The 23259-nt window shown below is 43.0% G+C and overlaps 1 protein-coding gene across 1 annotated transcript; it reads right to left on the bottom strand.

The window, feature by feature from the left end:
• Positions 1-1877: 1877 nt before the first annotated feature.
• emilin3b (elastin microfibril interfacer 3b) lies at positions 1878-19043 on the bottom strand. Its single transcript, XM_030421723.1, has 6 exons — positions 18359-19043; positions 6540-6662; positions 4990-5312; positions 4456-4802; positions 3988-4338; positions 1878-3597 (listed from the first exon to the last, which is right to left on the bottom strand). The coding sequence occupies exons 1-6, from the start codon at positions 18541-18543 to the stop codon at positions 2461-2463; spliced, it is 2466 nt and encodes an 821-aa protein (XP_030277583.1). The 5' UTR covers positions 18544-19043; the 3' UTR covers positions 1878-2460.
• Positions 19044-23259: the final 4216 nt, after the last annotated feature.

Raw genomic sequence — 23259 nt, forward strand, 5'->3', positions numbered from 1 at the left:
ACCCCTCTGACTCTATAAACACTATGATCCCCCACACTTTCACCTAATGACCTCACCTTACCATCTGACTGCCTCATGTGACCGGTGAGTCTTGTGAGCTGGTCCAGTTTGCAACTTCAGGAAGATGAATTCATGCTTTTTCAATTACATTTTCTCCACACGAGGGCCATTTCCTTTATGCGTTACTTTGGTAAAGTCAGGAGTTTTTGAACAAAAATGAATTTCTCTACAAAACTGCTTACTCTGTGCAGTCACACCTCAGCTTCTTGCAGCCAATATGCTGCACAGCATATATTAATGGTACATTTCTTGTTCCCATTACATGCTGACAGCCAGTTAATCAGTGAGAGATGTTGCTTTCTTAAATTATGTGCTGATACTCTGTGAAAGCTGCAGACAGTGCAACCTGACTACAGGCTTAGTCAGAATTCTTAATCTGTTGGCTGTCCTAAATCCGTGATAACAGAAATTGAGGGAAATAAATGTGATGCAGCTTTCACTGCTTTTATAAGTCCCTTAGTTTCAGGTTAACACTGTGACCTGCCATTTGTTTTGCCCATAAATTACCTATTGTCAACAATGGCCAACAAAGAGTTTAGGTCTCTTGAAAGCTCATATATTTTCCAATCAGTTCAGCTATCTCTAGTCATTTTCCTAAACTTTTTTACTGCCCTTTTTTATTCCTTGGTTCTATAACCTGTTGGTGAAGGATAAAAAATGGTCTGGACAATAATTTAAAGTTTGGTTTAGAGATTATTGTATTGACACAGGGGGATCTGAGTTCTTTATGTGACCTTGTAAATCAAGAAGCATATCCAACCTTCCTGATGATATCTAAGCAAGTGAACTTTAACTGCTGGACCATCTTTAGTTACCACTGTCATCAACATAAAGTATGATAAAAAATGTTGCAGTGTAGTGTAGCTTATTATCTCTGCCAAGGAGGCCGTATCCACATTCGTCCATTGTCTGTTAGTCTGTATGAATTACTGTAAGTCGCTTTGGAAAAAAGCATCTGCTAAATGCTCTTAAATGTAAAAATGTAAATGTGAATGTTGGTTTCTGGACAGGATTACACAAACTACAGAGCGGATTTCCACGATACTTCAATTTAGCATGGGTTTCGGCCCAGAGTAGACCCCATTAACTTTTGGTGCAGATCCAGTTAAAGGACCGATCCAGGAATATTTCCTCACTTTCTTTAACATCGCGAAATAGGGTGTTTTTCATAGTTTTCATTAACATCTCAGGGAAGGATACATGGACCTTGATAAAAAGGTCTGTCACCTGTGAGTGAGTACAATTTGATGCAGATCCTAGATCTGGTGATGTTAAATTATGGCTCAAGAGTACATTTATACAGGTCTATAATGTCTGATGTATTTACTGTCAATTCACGTTTTAAACGTTTTGCATTGGATTGATTTAGACTTGTTATTAATAATGTTATATCATTTTCTCTCATATTTGTTTGTATTTGTTGACAAAAAGATTTGAGTGATTATTGCTCATTAAATAAAACACAAAAACATGTGAGATTGGTACCCACCCAGAAAGAAATAACGCCGTAATACTGTACTCCACAGGTGAGCTCTAATATAAAATTCTTTTAACAGGGATAAATAAAGTTGTTTTGAATTGTCAATCGTCTTTTTCAGAATATACTGTAAGAACCTACATTATTTTAGAAAAAAAAGAAGAAAAAAAGGCCTACATTTTGCAAATTGTGTCTAAGGAACACTGCCACCCTCCAGTGTTTTATTTCATCTACTATTTACATCTACCCTGCCTTGTCATGTGTTCTTACTGTCACCCAGTGGTGACTTTTGGAACTTATCTGCATCTTGGAGCAATGCAGCAGGAAACAAAGACAAATGTCGAAGCAGAAATACATATCACTTTTAAACATGTGTAAAACAAGTTTACAAAAAATGTAAATAGCACCAAGATGACATACAGTATTTTTTTCAGACCAGACAAGTGTCCACACAGGGGATGATGTGCTTGGTCAGTAGAAACCCATAGCAGCGTATTAGTCCTATATCATCCACTTTGTTTTATTATCATTTCTCTAATACAAACAGCTTAACATTGTAACAATGCAGTCACTTCATATAAGTTAAAAAAAGGTAAAATGATAACACAAAACAATCATGATCAGAGAAATAAAACAAATGCCCTATAGAATAAAATCTCAAGGGAAAATATTGCCCAGCTATACAACCAAATGTGTGTCTTTGTATTCTGTGACTTCCTCACTTCACTAAACTAAATACCCAGGACATCAGAAGGCACTGGGGTTGGGAGCTTATGAGACATGACTTCACCTTTCCAGTTATGTTGCATCTGTGCAGATTGTATTTGAAAAAGAGAAAAGAGGCAGAGGAAGTCACTTGAGCCTAAAGAGAAGCACACATGAGTCTCTTTTTTTAAAATTCTGTAACTCAAATGCTACTGGTCTTATTTTTGGTTGGCTTCTTCCTTGCCTGTGCAGTCTTTGACCTCATCTTTCAGCTCAGCTAGCTGTTCTGAATGGCTGGCGAGGGTTCCATTCACCTGGGCCAGGTAAGAGTCTGAGTGCCTCTCAAGCTCTGCCCTGATCCTCTCCAGGTGCTCTGCTAGCTCCCCCAGGGTGCTGCATTGCCCCTCAACCCGGCTGACCCTGCTATCAACGTCCTTTACTTCCTTGTGTACTTCTATCGCTGTGCTCCGGCAGCCCTGGATCTCCCCAGACAGACGTCTCTTCAAAGCCGCTAGCTCTCCCTTCAGCTGGGCCAGCCGCCTCTCCCCGGCCCCCAGGAGGGAGGCTTGGTGCCCCACCAGTTTGGTGATTCCTTGTACCTGGTTGAGTAGCTGGTTCTCTCTCTGCTCCCATGTGCTGTTAGCATGGCCCACCTCACTTGCAATGAAGCCAATAGAGTCCTTCAGGCCCTTCAGAGTGCGGTTCACCGAGTTGATGTTGACCTTCAGCAGGGTAATCTCTCCCTGAACGATGCCCTCCGACTCCTCCTGGGCGATACGGAACAGCAGGTTCTGCAGGGTGTTGTTTAGGCGGTCCAGCTGGTTAGAATGGGTGTCCAGGCGGTCGGTCACCTTCTTCTCCATACCATCACAATCCTCCTCTACTTCAGTGATGCTGACACCCCCTGCTGGTGGGGTAGATGGTGAGCATGAAGAGGTGCAAAGGAGCTCCAGATCTATTAACTGTTTCTGAATGCCATCCAGGTCTCCCTCCACTCTCCTCCTCACAGACTCGATCTCTGTCTCCAGTGCCGGGACCACCTGACCCTCCAGGAGTGCCGGAGCAGTGGCATTACTTAGCTCCTCAACGGCCACAAACACTCTCTCCTCCAGGGTCTTCAGCTTGTCCTCCAGCATGGTCTTGAAGCCATCAAGACCACCAGGAAGCCCTGTGGTTCCATCAATTCCACCTTCTGTGGCATTGAGGCGACCCTCTATGTCCACCAGGCGGGTCACGATCAATGTGTCTACATGTATGCTCTGGTCAGTGAGGGCAGTCTGGAGTTGTCTCTGAGATTCTGTCAAACCTTTAACAGACTCCTCGAGCAGCAGCACACGGTGGGACAGACTGTTCACCTGCAGTAAACAATAACTTATTAGGTAGTTTCCAGTTGTACAGGATTACAATGCAGAGATTATTTGTTCATATACTGCCAAGACGGGAACACTGCTACCTCTCTTGTGCGTGTGCAATACATATGAAGCTATAGTTAGGAGACTAGTTAGCCTAGTTTAAAGACTGTAAGCTGGAATCACTTACTGAGATTTTTGTCCAAAAGTAACAAAAACTGCCTACCAGCACCTCTAAAGTTGATCAATTGACATGTTATATCTAATTTATTTAATCCTTACTAAAACCAATGTTTAAAATCAGGACTACTTCTACAGCAGAAACATTGACTTCTGTTCTGTTCACTCTTTAAACTGGATGCGTATGCTGATCAAATTCCAAACATATCCATGTACCTGTCCACAGCAGCTCTCAGTGAGAGTCAGGCCCTGGATCTGAGCCTGCAAAGAGCCCAACTCCTCCCTGATCCCAGTCTCTCTTCCATCCAGAGACTGCTGCATCTGTGCCTGACCATCCATGTGATCCCTGTGGCATTGCTGTTGCACCTCCCCAATCTTTGAGTCACAGTGGCTCTCCAGACCGGTCAGACGGCGCTCAAAGCCATCAAGGATCTCAGCCCGCACTCCAGCCAGTTTTACGTCCAGGATCTCGTCCAGATGAGTAGTTGAACTGGGGCCAGGAATGGGCCTGCCTATAGCTCCTTCCAACAGCTTCTTTAGCTGGCCATCATGGCCTAGGACCATCCCCTAAGGACACACAGAAGTGAGAAAAAGAAAAAAGTTGTATTACTAAAGGAAGGAGAACAAAAATTTATATCAGATCAATCTGTTAAGAAACTGTGACAACTAATCTTTGTACAATACCTGAATCTCCTCTAAGATGTGCGTTTTGGCTCGCAGCTCATCCCTCACTTCTGTCACCCTCCCTACTAAGTCTCCAAAACCAGTGAAGGTTTCTCCTCCTTCCAGTCCATCAGGAGTCCCATCTGGGATCACGCCAAATCCCACTGAAGAGTCCGGTACACGGGGAGGGTTGGGCAGCAAAGACACCAGGATTTTGTTAGTGTCTTCTCGCAGAGATGTGCGCAATCGCTCCTCAAGGCCAGCCACCATCCCGTTGAGAGTATCTAGACCCTGTGTGAGGCGACGCATGTCCTCCTCCATACGGTCCAAACGTTCACCAGTAACTCCTGATACCCCAAATCTGTTTCCTGTTCGTTTCCAACAGAAAAGAAGATTTTGTGAGAAAGTCTGCTAGCAGAAAAGATTATTAATGTTACACTGGGGGGTTTAAAGGGAGAAAGAGCAAAAAAAAGGTTGTTCAGATGCATGCAAACAGCAGTAGAGAAAGTCTTAACCCTGGGCCTTTACAGTAAATTGGTTGCTTTTTGCTCTCACCATAATTTGGCTTTCCATTCCCAGCAGGAAGCTGTCCTGTGGGTATTGGCCTGTGGTCAGGCACACTTGGAAATGGTCTGCCAGGCTCCAGCTGGCCTCCTCCAGGCCTCTGTACCACAGGGGGTCTAGGGCCGTGCGGGAAACCCTTCGTTCCTGGACGATGGGGCAAACCTCCACCTTTGAAAGGTGGCATCATGACGTCAGGTAGCGATGTGGGTCCATCATGGCAGTTTTCTCCAGAATAGCCTGGACAACATCTCCACTCCAGCTCAGTCACTGTTTTATAACCCACCTTATATTTTGGCTTGAAGAATGTCCTGTACCTAAAGGAGACATGAAGGATAACATGTTAACAATTGACAGTTGTCATCTCCTTGATTCTGTCAGAAGTGTTGTGCTTGTTTTTATTAAATAAGAGCCAGGACAGATGATGGGAAGATGGGAGATGCAGAGCAGAGATAAAGGGATGAAGGTATTTTTTCACTGGGATTAAACATGGATAAGAGGGAGATTAGGAGATTAACATAAAGTGTAACCTAAACGATGAGCCATAACATGATTAAACCAGGGTTAGCATCCAACGTCAGTTATCTTGTCTGAGATTGATTTACCTACAAATGTGAATTTATACCCTCTTTTCTCCAACATACACACAGACACATACTCACACAGTTGTCATCACTTCAGAGGGAATTACATTGATTTACATCAAATTCCTGCAACTATACCCTAACCGCTAGTGTAATCACTATTTGCCAAGCCCTAATCCTAACCTTTATCCTAACCACAAGTTAAACTTCGTCTTAACTTTACCTTAAAGCAAGTCTCCCCCCTAAAAATGAAATATTAACAATGTAAATAATTTGAAGTGCCCCAAAAGGTAGGTTGGTCCCCGCAATGTGACTGTGTAAACAGATGTCCCCACAACATAAGTAAGACATGTCTACACACATACACACACATACACACGCGGTTGTGCATGGATGCACACTTGCATATGCAGCAGATAAATTAAAGGTTAAATTGTAATTTATTTGTATCATGATACATAAATTAGCTATTCTATTCTGATTTTGTTGTTCTAATTTCATTAAGGTAGGATGACGGGAAAGAAGCAAAACCAAATCCAACCCAGGATAATCAATAAAAGAGGAGGAGCTCTTCAGAATTTTATATGGACTGATAAATAAAAGGCTGCTCACAGTAGCCGGTGTCATTTGAACTTTTAATCAGTCTTTTATTTTTTTTATCCAAACTGAACAAACATAATTTCTCCCCAGTGGCATTTCTCTCTGCAGAAGAGGTTTGACTACAACACAGATGTGCACACAGCTGAGGACCTGCATTACACAGACAGCACATATTTTGAGCACTAGAGGGCAGCATTGATATAGGGTATATTCTACATTTTTCTCCATGCTGCAATTCACTGAATGTGAAACAACATTTGCAGATTGTACACTTCTTTCAAACTCCTTAGGACTCAGACTGAAAGGTTAAAAGTTTGAAGTTGAAGTGAACTCATTCATTGCATTGTTTGAAACGCTTACATGACAACAGGACACTTCTGACCCCAGATGCACTTGGTGGTGTACTCAGCCTTCACATAGGTGGCCACTCCGTCCTGCATGGTGCATGTGATGTTCTTTTGGACCACGTAGGCACAGTGGTTTCTGTGGGGACAGTAGAGTGGCATTAGAGTCGAACAAGTTACAGCACTGATATATCAACAATGCAATACGTATCTCTTTAAAATGACAGCAACCTTCGAATTTTGCTCTGTCCCTGACAAACTAGGTGTATTAAAGTAAGAACAGCAACCTCTCTTGCCGCAAATGACCCTGGATACTAAAATATTGTTTAGCACACCAGCTCACTCACTCATCATCAGTCACACGAAAATATCAACCTAAAATTAGCTTACATTAGCCACCATAAGCTACTGGTCATACCAGACTATGTAAGATTGCAGCGAATCCCAGCGTGTATTGAACTCAGGAAGGGTCCGCGTCATTATCATTTAGATGTATTAATCATAAAAGCAATATATAAATGACCATAATAAATTCAAGCAAACAAAAAAGCCTTTTTCCCTTTAAAGCACTGCTGTCATTATGTGTGGAAGCTTTACAGAACTGTTTACTTGTTTGATTATTTAGTCTGTCATCTTGAGAAGTGCTTTTATTACACTCCTCAGTAGAAGTTTAACTGTAGTTTCTCATTGCTGCTTCCTTTCTTTGATTTTAATAAGCAGCCTTGAAACACCAGTCATGCACAGTGATATTGAAATAATAGGATGTCTGCATGTGTAAACAGATGCCTCAGATAAGATTTATTCATGTCAAACTACAATCCTACAAGCTTTAAAAGGGTTCTCACAGAGGGGATTTATGTTGCCTTTGGATACTGTTAAGCATTAAAAACCACACATTTATGGATACTTCCAGCATTAGGCAGAATGATGACAGAAGATTTTTGCTGAGTCTTGTCAGGATAGATTGTCTTTTGTTTCCGTCTTTTTCGAAATGGTAATGCAGCAACTTCTCTACCAACTCAAACCAGATTTCGTATTGGTGTGTCATTGATTTAAAATTAATAACACTGAGATCAAAATCGTCCAATGCCGACAGTTACTGAGACTGTTTTCAATCCCGTAAGTGTTTGGATGTATCCTGAATCCAACACATAATAACTTCACTATAACCACTTTGAGCAGTTGTTGCATCATGCTGGAGCTGGACCCTCTCTTCTCTTCTTCCCGCAATTGACTGCCAGTGCAGCCACAGCAACTGCTAAATGTTCCCCCGGCCTCCGTGCAACACAGGAAATGATGATCTGCGCTCTTTAGGCTCACATGTGAAGCATTTCTTACATTCAGAGGGGAGCATTTAGCAACACATGCAGTACTTAACATTGCTCCACAGCTGTTTCAGGACAAATAGAAGCGTTTGGAGGAGCAGGGAGGGACACGGGGGCCGAGGAGGGTCTACATGCCAAGTTAACAGGTTCAGAGGGCCAGACTGTGTGAGAAACCGCGGGACTGCTGCTGCTTTCTGCAAATCGCTGACTCTGTTGACAGTGTTTCTAAGTGTGTGTGTGTGTGTGTGAGTGTGTCACCACTCTCCCTGTGTTGACATATGTTAATAGTAGTGGAAGGAAAAGGGCAGGAGTCAGAATGACAGAGCTCCTTTCATACCAGCCTGACAACCTGCTGCTAGGTCATGCGTTGTTAAGGAAGTGGCGGTTATGACCTGAACTGATGTGGTATGATGGGAGTTCGTAAAGCACTTTAAACTCACACGGGCAATTTGCTGGTTGCTGCAGATTATAGAGGCATGAAAAAGAGTGCAAAAATCTTGGCTGGAAACATTTTTTTCATGTATTACTTTATTTTCACAGGACATTTTTAGTTCACATGTAAAAAGTAGCCAAAACCATGAAAATGCGTGTTTTTTTGTTTTTCCTTTGCGTGATTTCATGTGCAGTGTTAATCCACATTTTTATTTTTTTTTAAAAACATACTTAAGCAGACACCCATTTTATATTGCCCTCTCCGAGTTTCCTTGCAGGGTCACAATTCTCCCATATTTCCTTCGATTTATGACCCCCCCACCCCCTTTTTTTCCCCCTACACCTTGTCCCCTTTATGTTCTCATAACCGGTTTCTGGCACTGTACAGTGTGTAGTCTCCTATATGGCTGTGCCTCATCCTTCTCAGAGACATGTACAAAAAATGGAGAGGTGACAGAATATTTAAAAAAGTAACTTTCTTGGTGAACGGTAAATTTCACACGTGGGGATGTCAATTTCTCATGCAGAATTTTTTTAAATCATGGTTGAAAATGTCAAGTTTACTTGGTATATTTTTTTATTTTCACATGTTAAAATCTTAGATCACATGCAAATTAAATACATCAAAATCACATATTAAATAATGATTTTCACATTGACATTTTTGAGAAGGAAATGAAGATGTCTGACAGCACAAGTTCTGCTGCATTATAACTTCTGGCACAATTTCCTCTCATGAAAAACTCAACAAACTCATGTCCTGTTTGCCTGCTCAGTCCGCTGATGCAACAACGCTGCTAATAATTTTGCTTTCATGCATTTTTCTTCTGCCGCCGCCCCACCTGCAGGCTCTTTGTTTTTTACGATTCCTGAGAGGGGAGGTCAACACTGGTCATTCCCTCTGCTCTCATCTGCTGCTCCTATAAACCACAGAGCACCAAAATAAATTACATTCTTCTTTATTTTTTTCTCTGGCACAAATATATTTTTGCACTAGATCACATTCACATGGTAATAGAGATTTCTGGAGCAAAGAAAATCTGACGATACCGTCATCCAGAGAATATCGGCACTGAGGTGAGCGGTTGAAATCTTATATTGTAAAAATTTAATAGTGTTAAATGGATATGGTTTCCTTCTCATAAATGACAGATTTATTGGCTGCAACAGGGAGCTTTATGACTTTGTTATTTTTTGTGTGTGAGAGAGTTAAAAAGCTGCTATATGCATACAAGTCGTTTGACAGCTGATGGAGAGCAGAATCCACCAGCATGTCTGTGTATGCAGTACGGTTAGTGTGTGACGCCTCTCACGTTACACGTAGGGCTGATCAGTGGGCTGACAAGTGACCATGTTCACCGATTTGTTTGTCAGGTGCACATCTGGGGAGGGGAGCCAATGGCCTTCAGATTCACACACAATGTCTGAAAAGTGCAGGAATCCAGATGTACAAGGGATGAAAAAAAAAAAACGTTCTCCTGGTCTCTGTTTCTGTCTCCTTGTCCCCCAGTCTACTCTGCCTGTTTTCACAGATCTGTCAATGTCATTTGGGCCTGAGAGTGATACTTTATCCTCACTGTCTAACGGACAGACGGGCTCTGGCTTTGTGAGAATCGAAGTCGAGTGCTGAGATAAATCCGGTCCCCTCTGCGCCGCATTGTCGGTCAGGGCAGCAGCAGGTCACCTCCTCTGCTGTGTAAAAACATGTTTTTATGGGACGAATGCTGACTTTCAACTTGAGAGATAGTGATGGTGTGTGTGAGCTGCACAGACACACATGCGCACGACGATATACACGCACAATGAAGCTCTTGGCCCCTTTGTCTCACGTCCATAGAGACCACACAACTCTGCGGGACGAGGATTACACTGTCTTTATTGCTGGAAATATGAGCCCCTGATGTGTGAGTGGTCATATGTGAACAGAAGAGTGCCAAATTTTGTGTTTGCAATTGTCTCAGCTATGTCAAGACTGCTCTAAGCTGGACATCTCAGGGGAGAAACAAGAATGAGAAGTCCTGATCCAGAGGAGTACAGAGAGGTGGGAGGAACAGAGAGATGGCATTGCTGACCTTCTCTGAGCTATTTTCACACCTCATCTCTCAGCCAATGTGGCACAAGGAGACTGCTTTTAAAAAGTATAAATACTTACTGATGTTTGTTTTAGCACTTGTTGGTGACAGATGGGACAACTCAGTAAGTGCCTGACAGTAAAAGTCACTTAGGGCAAATCAACTTTATTTATGGCTCACGTTTAAAAAGCAACCACCTTTGGGACACATACCACACAGCTGCAGTAGGTGCTTGCAGTTGCAATAAGTATGATTAACAGTAACAGTAAAACATAACACAACTGCAGTTTTCATAATATATATACAAGGCATCATTATATCTGGAGCATGAAGCTCGATTTGACTAAACTGTCAAAGAGAAACGAACTGTTTCAAGACAACGCTGAGTGCAGTTGAACTTTTCTTTAGCTTTGGGTCAGCAACAGCAAAGGCAGAATGAGCCTTGAAATGAACTTTGCCCCCAGGACAGGCAAAAGACAGCATCTGGTCAGAGGACCTGAGCGAGAGCCGCTGAGGAATAGCGAAGAGGGTCAGAGGAAGAGGAGGTTGCCGACATACATAATAAATCCCAACAGGACAAAGAGCCAACATCCCTGCTGGCTGCTCTGTGAGGCTATACTTTGGTAAAGTGGTGCCTTGAGCTAACTGCCAATGTCAGCATGCTAAGTATGTCTTCTTTGACTGAACAGTGTCTAATGTGTCTATTGTCTTCACACTGCACTCATCTGGTAAGAAGGTTCAAACAAAATTAGGCCTTGAAGGATACTGATCAACCTAGGTCTGAGTCAAATGTTGCCTGATGCATTCGACTTTTTCATGGTACAGATCCACTAAAAGTCAAAAAATGCAGATCAACTTTCTGCAAATTACTCTAAAGTTGCTGTACATTTAATTTAAGACATGTCTGGTTATATTCCACCCATTACTGACTCATTAACGTGTGTGAACTTAACTTACAAGTTAGATCCTACTAAAACAGCAGGAAAACAGTCAAAATAAAAAGCCTCCAGTTTATCCACACCCTCACAGGAACCACCCAACCCCAGCTGACTCCATACTGACTCAAATCATCAGTGTATTGAACTCTCTTGTGCACCTCCCACTGTCATGTGGCCTCTCTTCCTCCCAAAACAATATCGAAACAGTCTTCACCTCCCTTCACCATGACAGGAAAGTCACGCTTACTATTTATTTTGCCTCATTTTCCTTCCACTCTCACTTTCTGATTGCTTCCCCCCTTTTAACACCAAAATATCGTCTTTTTTTCTGTCATTGCGAGTCATTTCTTGACTGCTGGTCTGGTCCCACCGTAAATATTTCCAGTATAGCATTACCGTTCCTAAATCGCTTCACAGCCTCCCAGGGGGAAAGCAGAATTCCCATCTCAGATTCTCATGCAGAGCCTTTTCGGCAAATATTATTCCTGCCAGATCTCCACCCTCTGCTGGGTCCAAACAACTTACCTTTCAATCCCCCTTTTCTCATACCGCTCCTTCCTTTTTTTCTGCAAAATCTGCAAGTTGAAGGTAATCTCTGTTTACTTATCTAAGCATGCAAATCCTGCTCTTGACTCTGTCTCTAATACTCTCCTCCTCCTTTGATTTTCTTCGAAGCCTTACTCTGTGTTGCCTCATCACAGCCCTGACGTCTCCAGCCCTCCGGCCCACCACTTTTTCCTTCCTTGCCTTCATCCTAGTTTTGACGCTGCGGCACTGAAGGGCTAACCTTCCTCATTACTCCTCTCTCACCTGCAGGGTTCCTGACTGTTTGAACCCAGGCCACTGCTGTTGCCTCTGACAGATTTATGACTGGAGTAGGCCAGATAGAAAACCATGCAATCTTTAATAGGACCTTTAACAACCGTGTCTGTGGGCTAATAACTCTCCTCTAGGGCCCATCTCTTTCCATATATGCTTTTAATGAAACCTATTTCCAGCCAACTGGCGCGTCTTGGCGGCCCCATGGTGCCGGGTTGATTAACATTGCTCATGTGGCTACTGATTAGGGTTAAAGGAAAGATGTGATACTCCCAGCTCGAGGACCGAAGGGATCACGCTGTCATTCACTGCCAGCTCTTGTTATAGCTTATAGGCAGACTATTACTTTTACATGTGCTAAAATCTTGGATATTGGCCCCTAATCCTTACTATAGCCCCCCCAAACCGCACAACAAACCCACCAATCCAAAGAGTCACCATCACATTTGGCTTCTATTGAAAACAACATGGCCTCATTCTGTGGCAACTAGAATGGACCTCAGTAGAGTGCATACCTCCGCCAAGACCTACAGTCCCAATGTTGTACTCACCTGCCTAAATGCGGCTGATTTTTGGCATCAGGATCTATGCATTATTCCCTCAGAAAGCTCTATCCCCCAATGTTAAAGAAAATGAGAAAACATTCCTGGACACATTCCTTTATCCAGATCAGCACCAAAAGTTAACTGGGGCTATTCTGGGTCTGGGTCTACATCCTCCGTCCCAAGTTTTGTTGAAAACCTGTTCATTACCAACAAAGAGACATACTATCCACTTACACTTTCAAAATAAAGGCACCAGAAGTCCTTGGTTAAGTTGAGGGAAAGATCATGGTTTTGCTTAAGATAACTGTCAAGATAACTTCCTGAAGACACTCACCTTTGCCTATTGCCTCACACAGGACTCGAACCCAAGTCACCTGGGTGAATGGATGAATGTATGAATGAACCACTTTATACTACATCTATTTTTCCCTTCATTATCGCCCCTCGCTAGCACCGCACCTTCACACATGTGTGTTTCGGGTGGGGCCACCGTCACCCTCAGACACTGACTATTCCATTATAAACTTCGGCTGTGATAAAACCTGGTAGATATTGAAACTGTTTACATTAATGCATCTTTAATTCCTATTATACCCTATTTTCAGATTGTTGTTAAAATGTGATAACTTGTACGACTAATACGTTGCTTTTTTGGACTGTTCATATTCTTAATGGTGTTTTTCTTTGTGTTATAATTGAGCCACAGTAAGAGGCTCAAACACCAGTAGTGAAAAACACAACAATAACTTATCCTCAGGCATTTCCCAGAGCACATAATCTTCTTTGAGTAAGAAGAGCTCTCTGTGTTTTTGAAATAAAAGGGTATTCACGTGTAATAGTAAGATTTGTTGTTTGCTGTTTATGCTGTGGAATTAAATCATCAGCAATGTGCATTGTGGATGTTGGGCAAAACCAAAGCAGTCTTGATAAGTATATAATAAATCACATAACCAAGTGCTACTCAAAACAGATTTTGAAACAATCAAGCCAAATAACAGAGCCTTTCTCAACGTTCTCATCATCCATCCATCCACCCATCCATCCATTTTGCCAGGTTGCCATGGAAGCAGCTTAACAAGCTAGTTCAGTCGTCTCTCTCCCAATACTTTCCAGCTGCAGGTGGTGAATCTTGAGGCATCCTGATAGAATATGTTGAACTTCTCATATTGCTCTGTGTTCTGGGTCTGGTGTCCTCAAACCCTCAATGGATGGTGATCCTGATTAGATGCCTGAACCACCTCAGCTGACTTTTGGCGACTCCGGCTTTACTCTGTTGTCTGAGCCCAGGTCCCTACGAGAACTCAGCTTTTTTCACTGCTTGTATCTGCAGTCTCATTCTTTCGGTCATAAGCCAAAGCTTATGACGACAGATAATGTTTTCAAATGTAGAGCGATTGGTAAATCCACTGGTGAACCTCCCCAACATAATGGGTCAGTGCATTGCCAACTTTACTGCCGATGCCACAACAATCCACCTATTGATCTCCAACACACCTCTTCTTTGGGAGTGAGCTGCTGCACCAAGCGACAGAGTTCAAATATCAAGCGCGGCTCTTCACACATGTAGAGCCAAAAAAAAAAAAAAAAAAAGAAATCAACATTTTAGGACAATACTCTTATATGCTTTCTTGCACAGTTACATGAGAAGCCTGATGTCTTTGTCATGTTTGTACCTTTTGTACCTTGTAAATATGAAGCGACAGCTAGCAGGCAAACAAGCCGCTAGCTAAGGTTGGAAGAAAGCTGCCTAGCAACATTTCTAAAGCTTACATGTTATGTATTTTTTATGCTAAGCTAAGGTGATTGGCTGCAAGCTGTTCATTTACCAGACATAAGGAGCCACATGAATCTTTTCCCCTAACTCTGGGCAAGAAAGCAAACAAACATATTTCCCATCTCAAACTATTTCTTTAAAAATGTTATTTAAGTTTAGGGATTTACAGAATTTGGTGCGTTGAGGACACCATGTGATCATTCCCGTCCAGTGTCTGTTTAGAAACAAATCCCAAACATTTCAGCAGAAAGGTCAGTAGAAACAGTTACTTAGATAAATGTGTTGGTAAGGATCTTGGGAATTCACTGCCCAGTTTCTTTGACCCTTAGCAGGAGACTGGCTCCACTCTTGTCCTCCAATGAACACTCAACACAAACTTACAACAGCAACCCATAACCTCTAACCTCTACCAACTCACTGACCTCTCCCCCTTGATCTCTGTCCCATACATCACCGAAAAGCCCTCGGATATGTCTCTAATCTGATCAGTGAAGGCATCTGCTGGGATACTAATTGATTTATACAAAACCCATTTCCCAGTGATGGGTATATGGCTCTCGGATTAGGTTTCACCTGCCCTTGTGCATTCTGCGTCATAGTAATGTGTTATGGTGTGACAGTGTGAGATGCTTGTGGGATGACAGACACATTTCTGTGTTTGCTCTTCCCCCCTTTGTGACTTTTACAATTATATCAGGATTGTGTTCACATGATATATTGGAAAGATGGTATCAGGAAAAAGAAGTTTTGCTCTTGGACATGAAAAAAATTCTCAATGTCATGAAATGTTAAAATGTACGCCTCAGGCCAAAATGCCCATCATGAAAACCAAACTAAGCCACCCATTCACAGCTGTAGCTGTAAAATAATACAAGCGACACAATAAAGCTGTGACAGGTACCGTTTGAAGAGCCACAGTCAGTGACTAGAGGGCTCTATATATTCTCTGGACAGCAAGTGGTTGCCCTGAGTAAAAGGAATGACTATGAAATCAAAACGCTGGCTTTGCTGCCAAAACACGGATAATAACTCATCATGTCGAAAAGGAGTCTGTGGTGCACCAACAACAGCTGAGAATTTTTTTAAAAATCTCACCGAAGAACATGCGTGTTATGTCCACGTGACTGCGCGGTCAGTCACAAACAAGAGTTTGCATTTTACAAGCTGTAAAAGCACACGGGTGAAGGCCCTCACAGTAAACAAACATAGACCCGCACATATATGTGCACACTCGGACACACACGCGCACGTCATGGCACGTATGTTATTTTTAAGTCTCTATTTTCACTGACCAGTTAGGCTGACAACAACTGAGCTCATATATCTGTGGTGGTGGTCTGACACTGACACGTCCCCAGGGCCCACTGTGTCCAAGGTGGGTCAGCAGCTCTTGTGTCAACACTATAGTTGGACACAGACACATGTGAGGGGAATATAACAAGCTACCAGCGACAAGCAATTACTGACCATCTGTTATTAAAGAGAAGCATGTTTTGAATAGAACAATCCATGTCTGGTTGATTTATCAGTGGGATTTAGGCTTTGGCATAAACTGGCGTTGTTGAATTTAAATGAACATCTTTACGGTCATCAAGACCGTCAGAAAGTAAATGGATGTCTGTCATCGTGCCACCCACATATAGTAGATATGATCAGCAATGTTTAATATTAGCGAGTGTGCTAAATGAGGAAAAATAAGACGCAGGGCGTACAGCAAGGGCAAGGCAACGCCAGGGAGCCAAAATGTGTACAAAACATGTCATATCATGTTCACGTTACACGTTAATGACACGACTGTCACATCAGGAGGTGGAGGGGATGGTGGCAGAGCTACAGCTGGATGAGAAGATTGCCGAGACTGCTTTTTCACATTTTATCAACCACGTCAATATTTTTTTGGACGAGATGTCGAACATCTTCAGCTGTGTTTTGTGCCGACAAAACCAAATGTTTTCAACTAGACCAAAGGGATATCTCCAGCTGTGTTCGTATCAGCCAAAATGGCTGTTTGTGCCAGAACGCGATATTTTCCAGGCTCTGACCGCGGGGTTTTTGCACCGAAACTTAACCAGACCATGAGCACAGCATTGTAACAACATAAAACTCACAAGTGGAAATTAAACGTAAAGTTATATCCATGACTTGCAGAAGCGTAGACTGCCAACATTTATTCTGCAAATTTGGTTGCAAGGCAAGCTGGCGTAGAACTTTTTATTGAGTGTGTGGAAATCTCTTCTATTAGTTTGGACCCACTGATGATACAGCTTGGAGAACATCAATGCAAAACAATGCTTTTCATTAGATATATGAGAAATTAAGAAAAGGCAAAGAGGGCAATATAAAGGGACACAAATAAGATTCAAAACAAGTAGCCAATAATGAAATAGGAGATGAAAATACAATAATAGATTTTGAATAATAATGTACTGCAAGGATTAAGAATGGTGTTGATCTGAATTGTGGAAGCAAAGGAGGATAACAATTTTAAACTTCAGTAACTGCATGACAGTTTCTGATCTCTGTGTCTTCAACAATTTTAGGTTCTCTCAGCAACGCAAAGATGGTCGTGTTTACGTTCAGTGTGTTCTTTGCTGGCTTGCTAACTCAGGAGTCGCCTGGTTAGACTGGAGCTGGACGGTGTTTAAACTCTACGACCCTTGAGTGCTGCTGCGTGCGGTCTTTAGGGCCAACTTTAAGAAAAATAAAAACAGGACCAGTTGAGTTAGTAGTCGTTCGAGTATTGAGCAATGTGGATAGATAGGTAATGGATTAGATAAAATTTTCCGTAACACTGATCAAAAGTGAGAAAAGTGGCCATTTTTGGCTTGGGAGAGTAAACCCGTGATGACCCGCTGCCTGTAAACAAGAAAAGGTAAATGTGGGTGTAGCAGTCAGGGCTGTGGGATGCTGAAGAGCCCTCTTCCCCGGAGGTGAGGGCGCAGGGCAGACTAAAGCAGGGCTGGGTCGTCAGCAGCGCTCTGTGGCAGTTTGAGTGAAGCAGCAGGTAGCTGGGGAGCTGTCCAAAGACATAACGGCTCTCAGGGGAAGCCAAGCAAAAGAGACGGGGAAGGGAGAAAAAAAAATGGAAAAGAACCCTGCAGGCCAAACATCAGCCGTCTTCATCCAGGCAAAATATATCCGCATGGCTCTGTTTCATCTCACAGATTCATGGCTTGCAAAAAGCATGCGTGGAGATTTTTATTTCTCTCTCGGCTAATGTGGGCCTTACAGAATCGGTTCGGCTGTTTTACACACATCACTAATATAAAACAGAGGGAAATTCACCACCTCTACTTGTTGATACTGGAAGCGTTAGGTAGGGAAAAAAACACACTTTCCATAGCAATTTTGACACAAAATCCGCTGATACTCCCGTGTTACTGCTTGAATATATTGATTGGAAATGAGTTGTGCCACTCCCTTCTTTGCAGCGGGTGCCCAGCTGTACTGTAAGTCTTGCCTCTAATTGAGCCCCCCCCTCTCACCACACACACACACACACACACGCACAGCGGCTGCAAGGGATCAATACTCTTGTCAACAACTCAGCACCCCCCCTCGCCGCGCCGTAAAGCTCATAATGACGGCTTTGTTTTCGCAACGCTGCATGTCATTGTTGCTCTATAATGTTTATCCCCCAGCTACAGATGGTTTTAGGTGTGAACCGCAAGAAAAAAAAAGGAGGCTGATGGTGAGTAAGAGAGAAGAAACAGAGAGTCAATTCAGGGATCTGTTACCGAAGCTGATGCCCCTAACAAAAACCATATTTCTACAACCCGCCGGTGACATGTGTTTCTCGGGGGAGATACAGTATGAGGTGGGTCCGGCTTGCAAGCACTCAAGCTACTTGGAATGACTTTTTGGATGCAACATCCAGCAGCGTGGGAAGGGGGGGGGGGAAATGTGACATGTCCAAAACAGAGCACTTACTTGTGACGGGTCATGGGCTTGTTTGGTGAAAAGTGAGGGTTGAGTCCAGCCTTGTACAGGTTGTATCTGTTTCCATAGAATGGGTTGACATGACCTCCATAGAAAGTTCCTTTGCTGTCCACCACAGAGAGCAACACTTCTAGGAGAAAGAACTGTGCAACCAGTTGACACAACTTGGTCCTCATTGTTATTTCTTTCTTCTTCTAAGTCTTTAAAAGCTCAGTTAGTTCCAGATTCTTGGAGGGAAAAAAGTGCAAGTTGTAGGTTTCTCGGAGGCGCAACGTGCAGTCTCGTCTTCCTCAGTGGGCCCTGAAGGATACATGGAGCCCGAACAGCTGTAGCATCAGCAGCATCTCACCCCGCGGTACGCTCTCAGCTCGCTCACCAACCACAGTCTGAGCACACAGGACAAGAGCAGAGGGAGAACTAGTGAGGCTGAAGAGGGAGGGGAGAGGAAGAGGGGCAAGGAAAACAACACAAAGGTGTGCTGGAGGAGGGGGGAAAGGAGAAATAGGAGAGCAGAACAGAGGAAAGAAGGAGGGAAGAGTGTGTCTCTAGGAAAGTTTCAGCTCACACACACACACACACGATAGTGTGTGAGACCTGCTGACTAGGCTCGACCATCCAAGTCCTCAGCACTCTGCATGAGTGAGGGTGTGTGTGTGCAAGAAGCATCGTGCTGCTCTGCTGCCTCTGAAGGGGCAGGCAGACAGACAGCCTGGATTTGCATATCCCACCCCAACTCCAGGCTGGCTGCTCTGCACAAGGGAGAGAAGCGGTGGCGGTGGTGGTGGGGGGCTAATGTGATTTGGTGACTGTTTCGCTCATTCTTTCTTTTTCAGTCTTTCTCCCACACACACGAAGACAAACACACACATAAACACACACTCTCAAACCAGATTCAATGAACAAAAAAAGCTCTGTTGCTTAATCCTGCTTCAGCTCTGTTCATTATCCTCTTGCTGGGTCTTTTCCCCTTTCTCTCCAATCTTTAAGTTTTTTTAGAATATTTTTTTTGTCTCTTTAATCCCTTAACAATTTTATTTCTTTACCCTTTCCTTTTCTGTCTCCATCTGCTCCGGGAGCAGCTGTACATCAAAGCGCTGCCCCAGTGTGCGGTGCCATGTGCGTGGCTGCGGCTGCAGCCAGCTAAGACGCTGCAGATCTGGACACAATGGACCTCCTCCTTGCCTCACCGCGGTCAGTCATTAAAAATCCCAGCCACAGCTTCAGTTGCGATCCACACCCCGACCCCCTGCTTATGTCTTGCTGCACTTGCGCGTAGTTCGTGAATTCATGCATAACTGCCTCCTGTGTCTTTCAGGAGGTTTTTCCTGGGAATTACACTCATCAATTCAGTTTCTTTAATAGGAGAGCGTCAGTGTCTGAATTAATGTGTGCTGAGCCCTAAAAATATCTCCGCACATTTCAGGGAGAGTTGATTATGTTTAAAGCGGCAAAGTTCTGTTTTTATGTCCCTACATGACTTGTCCCAGTCACACTTTTTAGGAGAAACCAAAATCACAAAAAGCGAACGAGGAAAATAATAACAGTTCTGATGTTTAACTCCTTCTGGAAACATCTTGTTGTTGTTTTGTTTTTTGTCTGCTGTTGATGCCTGGTTACACCACAGTCTGGCACAGCCAAAACCGTTTGCACATCCTCAATAGGCCAGAAATAGGTAGTGCTGAGTTGGTAATTTCATGTGCAGGAGCTTCATTTGTCCTTGCTGAATACAAAAAGGAGAGCCTGGATGGTTGGAACTCCACAGTATATCAAAAGTTAGCACTCTCAAGATAGTTTAAAAATAAGTTAGGGACACAAACTTGTCTGTTAAAGTTCTTCAAAGTTTAACTGTGAAACTTTACTTCTTCCCCTCTGCAAGCACTTAAGTTATTTAAAGCGCCTACAAGGAAATTCTATTCCATTCTGGCGCCCCCTGTGGACAAAACGGTATATATGTTTAAGATTTTGATCTGGCTATTACATTCATTTGTTTAGGAGGCGAGTGAAAGAAACAGGGGCGATGTAGAATTGAAAAACTAGTAAAACGATGGTAAACATTCCCGTCCTGTGCCATCAGACTACAGAGCAGCTTCCCTCCTCAGGCTGTGAGACTCCTCAGTTCTTCCCCAGCAACCCGTCATGAAAGGTAGTTTGAATTTCACGTTTTGTATAATTCAGTATGCGACTACGTAGAAACAGAAATCTTCTTTCTCGTGGTCCTGCTCGCTTATTTAGGTCATATAAAGGCATCGGTGTTAAATTGAGAATTTCCTGTAACCTGCTAAAAGTTCCTTGTGGTACAACTAAAAGTTTGCTGTTGTTCTAATACATCGGGTCACCAACTGTTGTGGCCGGAACACAGTTTTACCCTTTCTGTGCTCCGTGTGATGAACAACAGGACCAAAACTTAATGGCTGGCCAAAGCCTGACCCTGAGAAGAGACTTGAAGGAAGAGGCCAATGTTTGAAATGGCCTCTTAGTTTCGATGGTTGGTTTGCAGTGTCCTCTCTCACCTGTGCGTGGACTACGCTCCATTTACCCTGCTTTATTTACCCTTCATTTACAGGTCAGTGTGAAAGAAAAACACACAGCTTCACGGTATGCAAAGAGACACATGAGAGGATTTCAGACCCAGGAGCTGCTCAAACGGCCGCGGAGATGGTCGACAAAAGGACGAACAAAAAGATCCTTCAAAACACTTTTGAGTTATGGTCCTTTATTTCCTTCCATCTTATGCCACGGTATGCTCTTAAGTATGGAATTTGATGGGATTCCTTCGGTCCATTTATGCTGCACAGATTCAAAGATCTACAGAGTGTGAAGCTGCTGAAGTGTTCAGCCTCCTGCCGAAGATCCACCCCATCACCCCAGAAACTATCACCTCTCAAAAGCAGGAAGACAGTGAAAAGGAAACTATTTCTAAATCCCTGTCTATTCTGGCAGACGGCTCTGTGCTGAAATACCGTTTTTCACAGGAATGACTGGCACTGTTTTTAAACAGATGTCTGCGAGCACACTGTCCAGATGTTAAGGAAAGATGATAGATACTGTATCTGTGGAGCTCTCACTTTTTTAGTTTATGATCATTTAGAACATTGAATGTCATCACACTGGCCTCACGGCAGAAAAATACAATCCAACCAAAACACATCGTATGAAATAGAAACAGGAAAAGCATCAACATGGAAGAGTTCTGGTTGAGTTATTACTGTAATTAGTGAACCAAAACAGTTCTCGTGACTCTGGGCGTGTTCCATTTGCTCTCCTTTTCTTTTTTTTTTCATTTCCGTGAGTTTTATGTAGAATAGACGATCGTTCTGCCAGTATTAGACTTTAAGTCTTTTGTGCTACATCTGTGAGTCGTTTCAGATAAATACCCTTATCTACTCCTGACAAAATCCATACCCTGAATGGAAATCGGAGAAGAAATTCATGCAATATTTGAAAAGGGCCGTAGCCTCTTGAGATTCGGCTAATATAACAGTTTGGCTTTCGTACTGAATACAAGACAGTGACCAAAAATATTACACCGCACTGTGCAATTTCCTCATCTTTAAATGGTTTAGGACTCAGGGTATGGTATCCTGTTCCAAGTGACATACAGTCAGTGTCCAGTTTTCTCCCTTTACTCCCCAGTGCCTGATAGAAGTGTTTAGGGTCTCTGTGCACAGTCCTGCAGTGATGAGAGACAAAGTTAATGAATCCACTTTAGTGAAACACGACACCACACAATTAGTTTCATTGCCCTAACCCCTCCGTGAACCATCCCCGCCGTTGGCTCTCAGTCTTCTCCAGGATTTTTTTTTTTTTTTTTTACAGGATACACTTTCATCAGTCCCAACACGGAGGCAAAGACATGGTGAGGGAACAGCAGAGAAAATGGATGGATTCCAGTTTAGTGACATCAGCTACTTAGCAGTGAGAATGACACTCGATCCTTTCTTACAGTAGTGTTCCGGGAGGCGACCCAACCTTTATAAAGAAATGAAAACAGGGAGGATCGCTGTCATTCATTTTTTTTGTAAGAAAGTGAGAGTTCTTGCACAAGTGTCGTAGATAAGCTGGAACCAGAGAGCAAAGCAACTTAGCCTCAAGATGTGAAAAAAAAAACTAAAACTTTTCTTTGCGGGTAAACTTAAAACCACCCCAAAAAAAACAACTTCTACTAAACGAAATGAACTTGCCGTTAGGCCAATTGGCGGGTTAATTTCTAGGTGGTGCGACCCTCCATCACTTCCACCATAAAATCTGCTCGTTAACATGTGACACCAGCAGTAAAATCAGGCCCCCATCTACAACAGTTCAAGATGGATGGTGATAAATTACCCTCTCTTTCCACTCTGCGGGCATTAAAGACCCACTGGTGCTTTCCAGCCAAAGAGGGAGGAAGCATTCTGTATCAGCTCGGGGATGGTAACATTTCACATGGAGTGCACAGAGAACGTGGCCTTCACAGGAAGTCCACTATCAGAAGAACAGTCTGATTTTAACTTACAGGGCCTGAAAACATTTTTCTAAAGCAGCTTGTCACTATGAGTGATGGGATCCAACAAAAACTCTGTAGTTTCTGCCAAACTTAGACAATTACGGTTATTTCACATACAAAATTTCTGCATTTCTTTTTTTCTTTGGGGTGGGCGGAGCTCGGTTGGAAAACGGTGATGTCGCATACTCATGTGCACCAGTCACTATCAGTGCTTTATGTAAATGTTTTAGTTTAACAAAACTTTCAACAGTATGTGAAGAAATAACAGTTTTGACCTGATTTTGAAGGTGTCTTTGTATTGTGTTAGAGAGATTTCACTTGAATTTAGCAGGCTAACAAGCTAGCCCCTAGCCAGTTTGTACCTGAAGTGGTGATAAACAACACCAACACTCCCTCCGTGGGCTGATCT

This window comes from Sparus aurata, chromosome 7 (assembly GCF_900880675.1).
Source record: "Sparus aurata chromosome 7, fSpaAur1.1, whole genome shotgun sequence".
NCBI classification, from domain to species: Eukaryota; Metazoa; Chordata; class Actinopteri; order Spariformes; family Sparidae; genus Sparus; species Sparus aurata.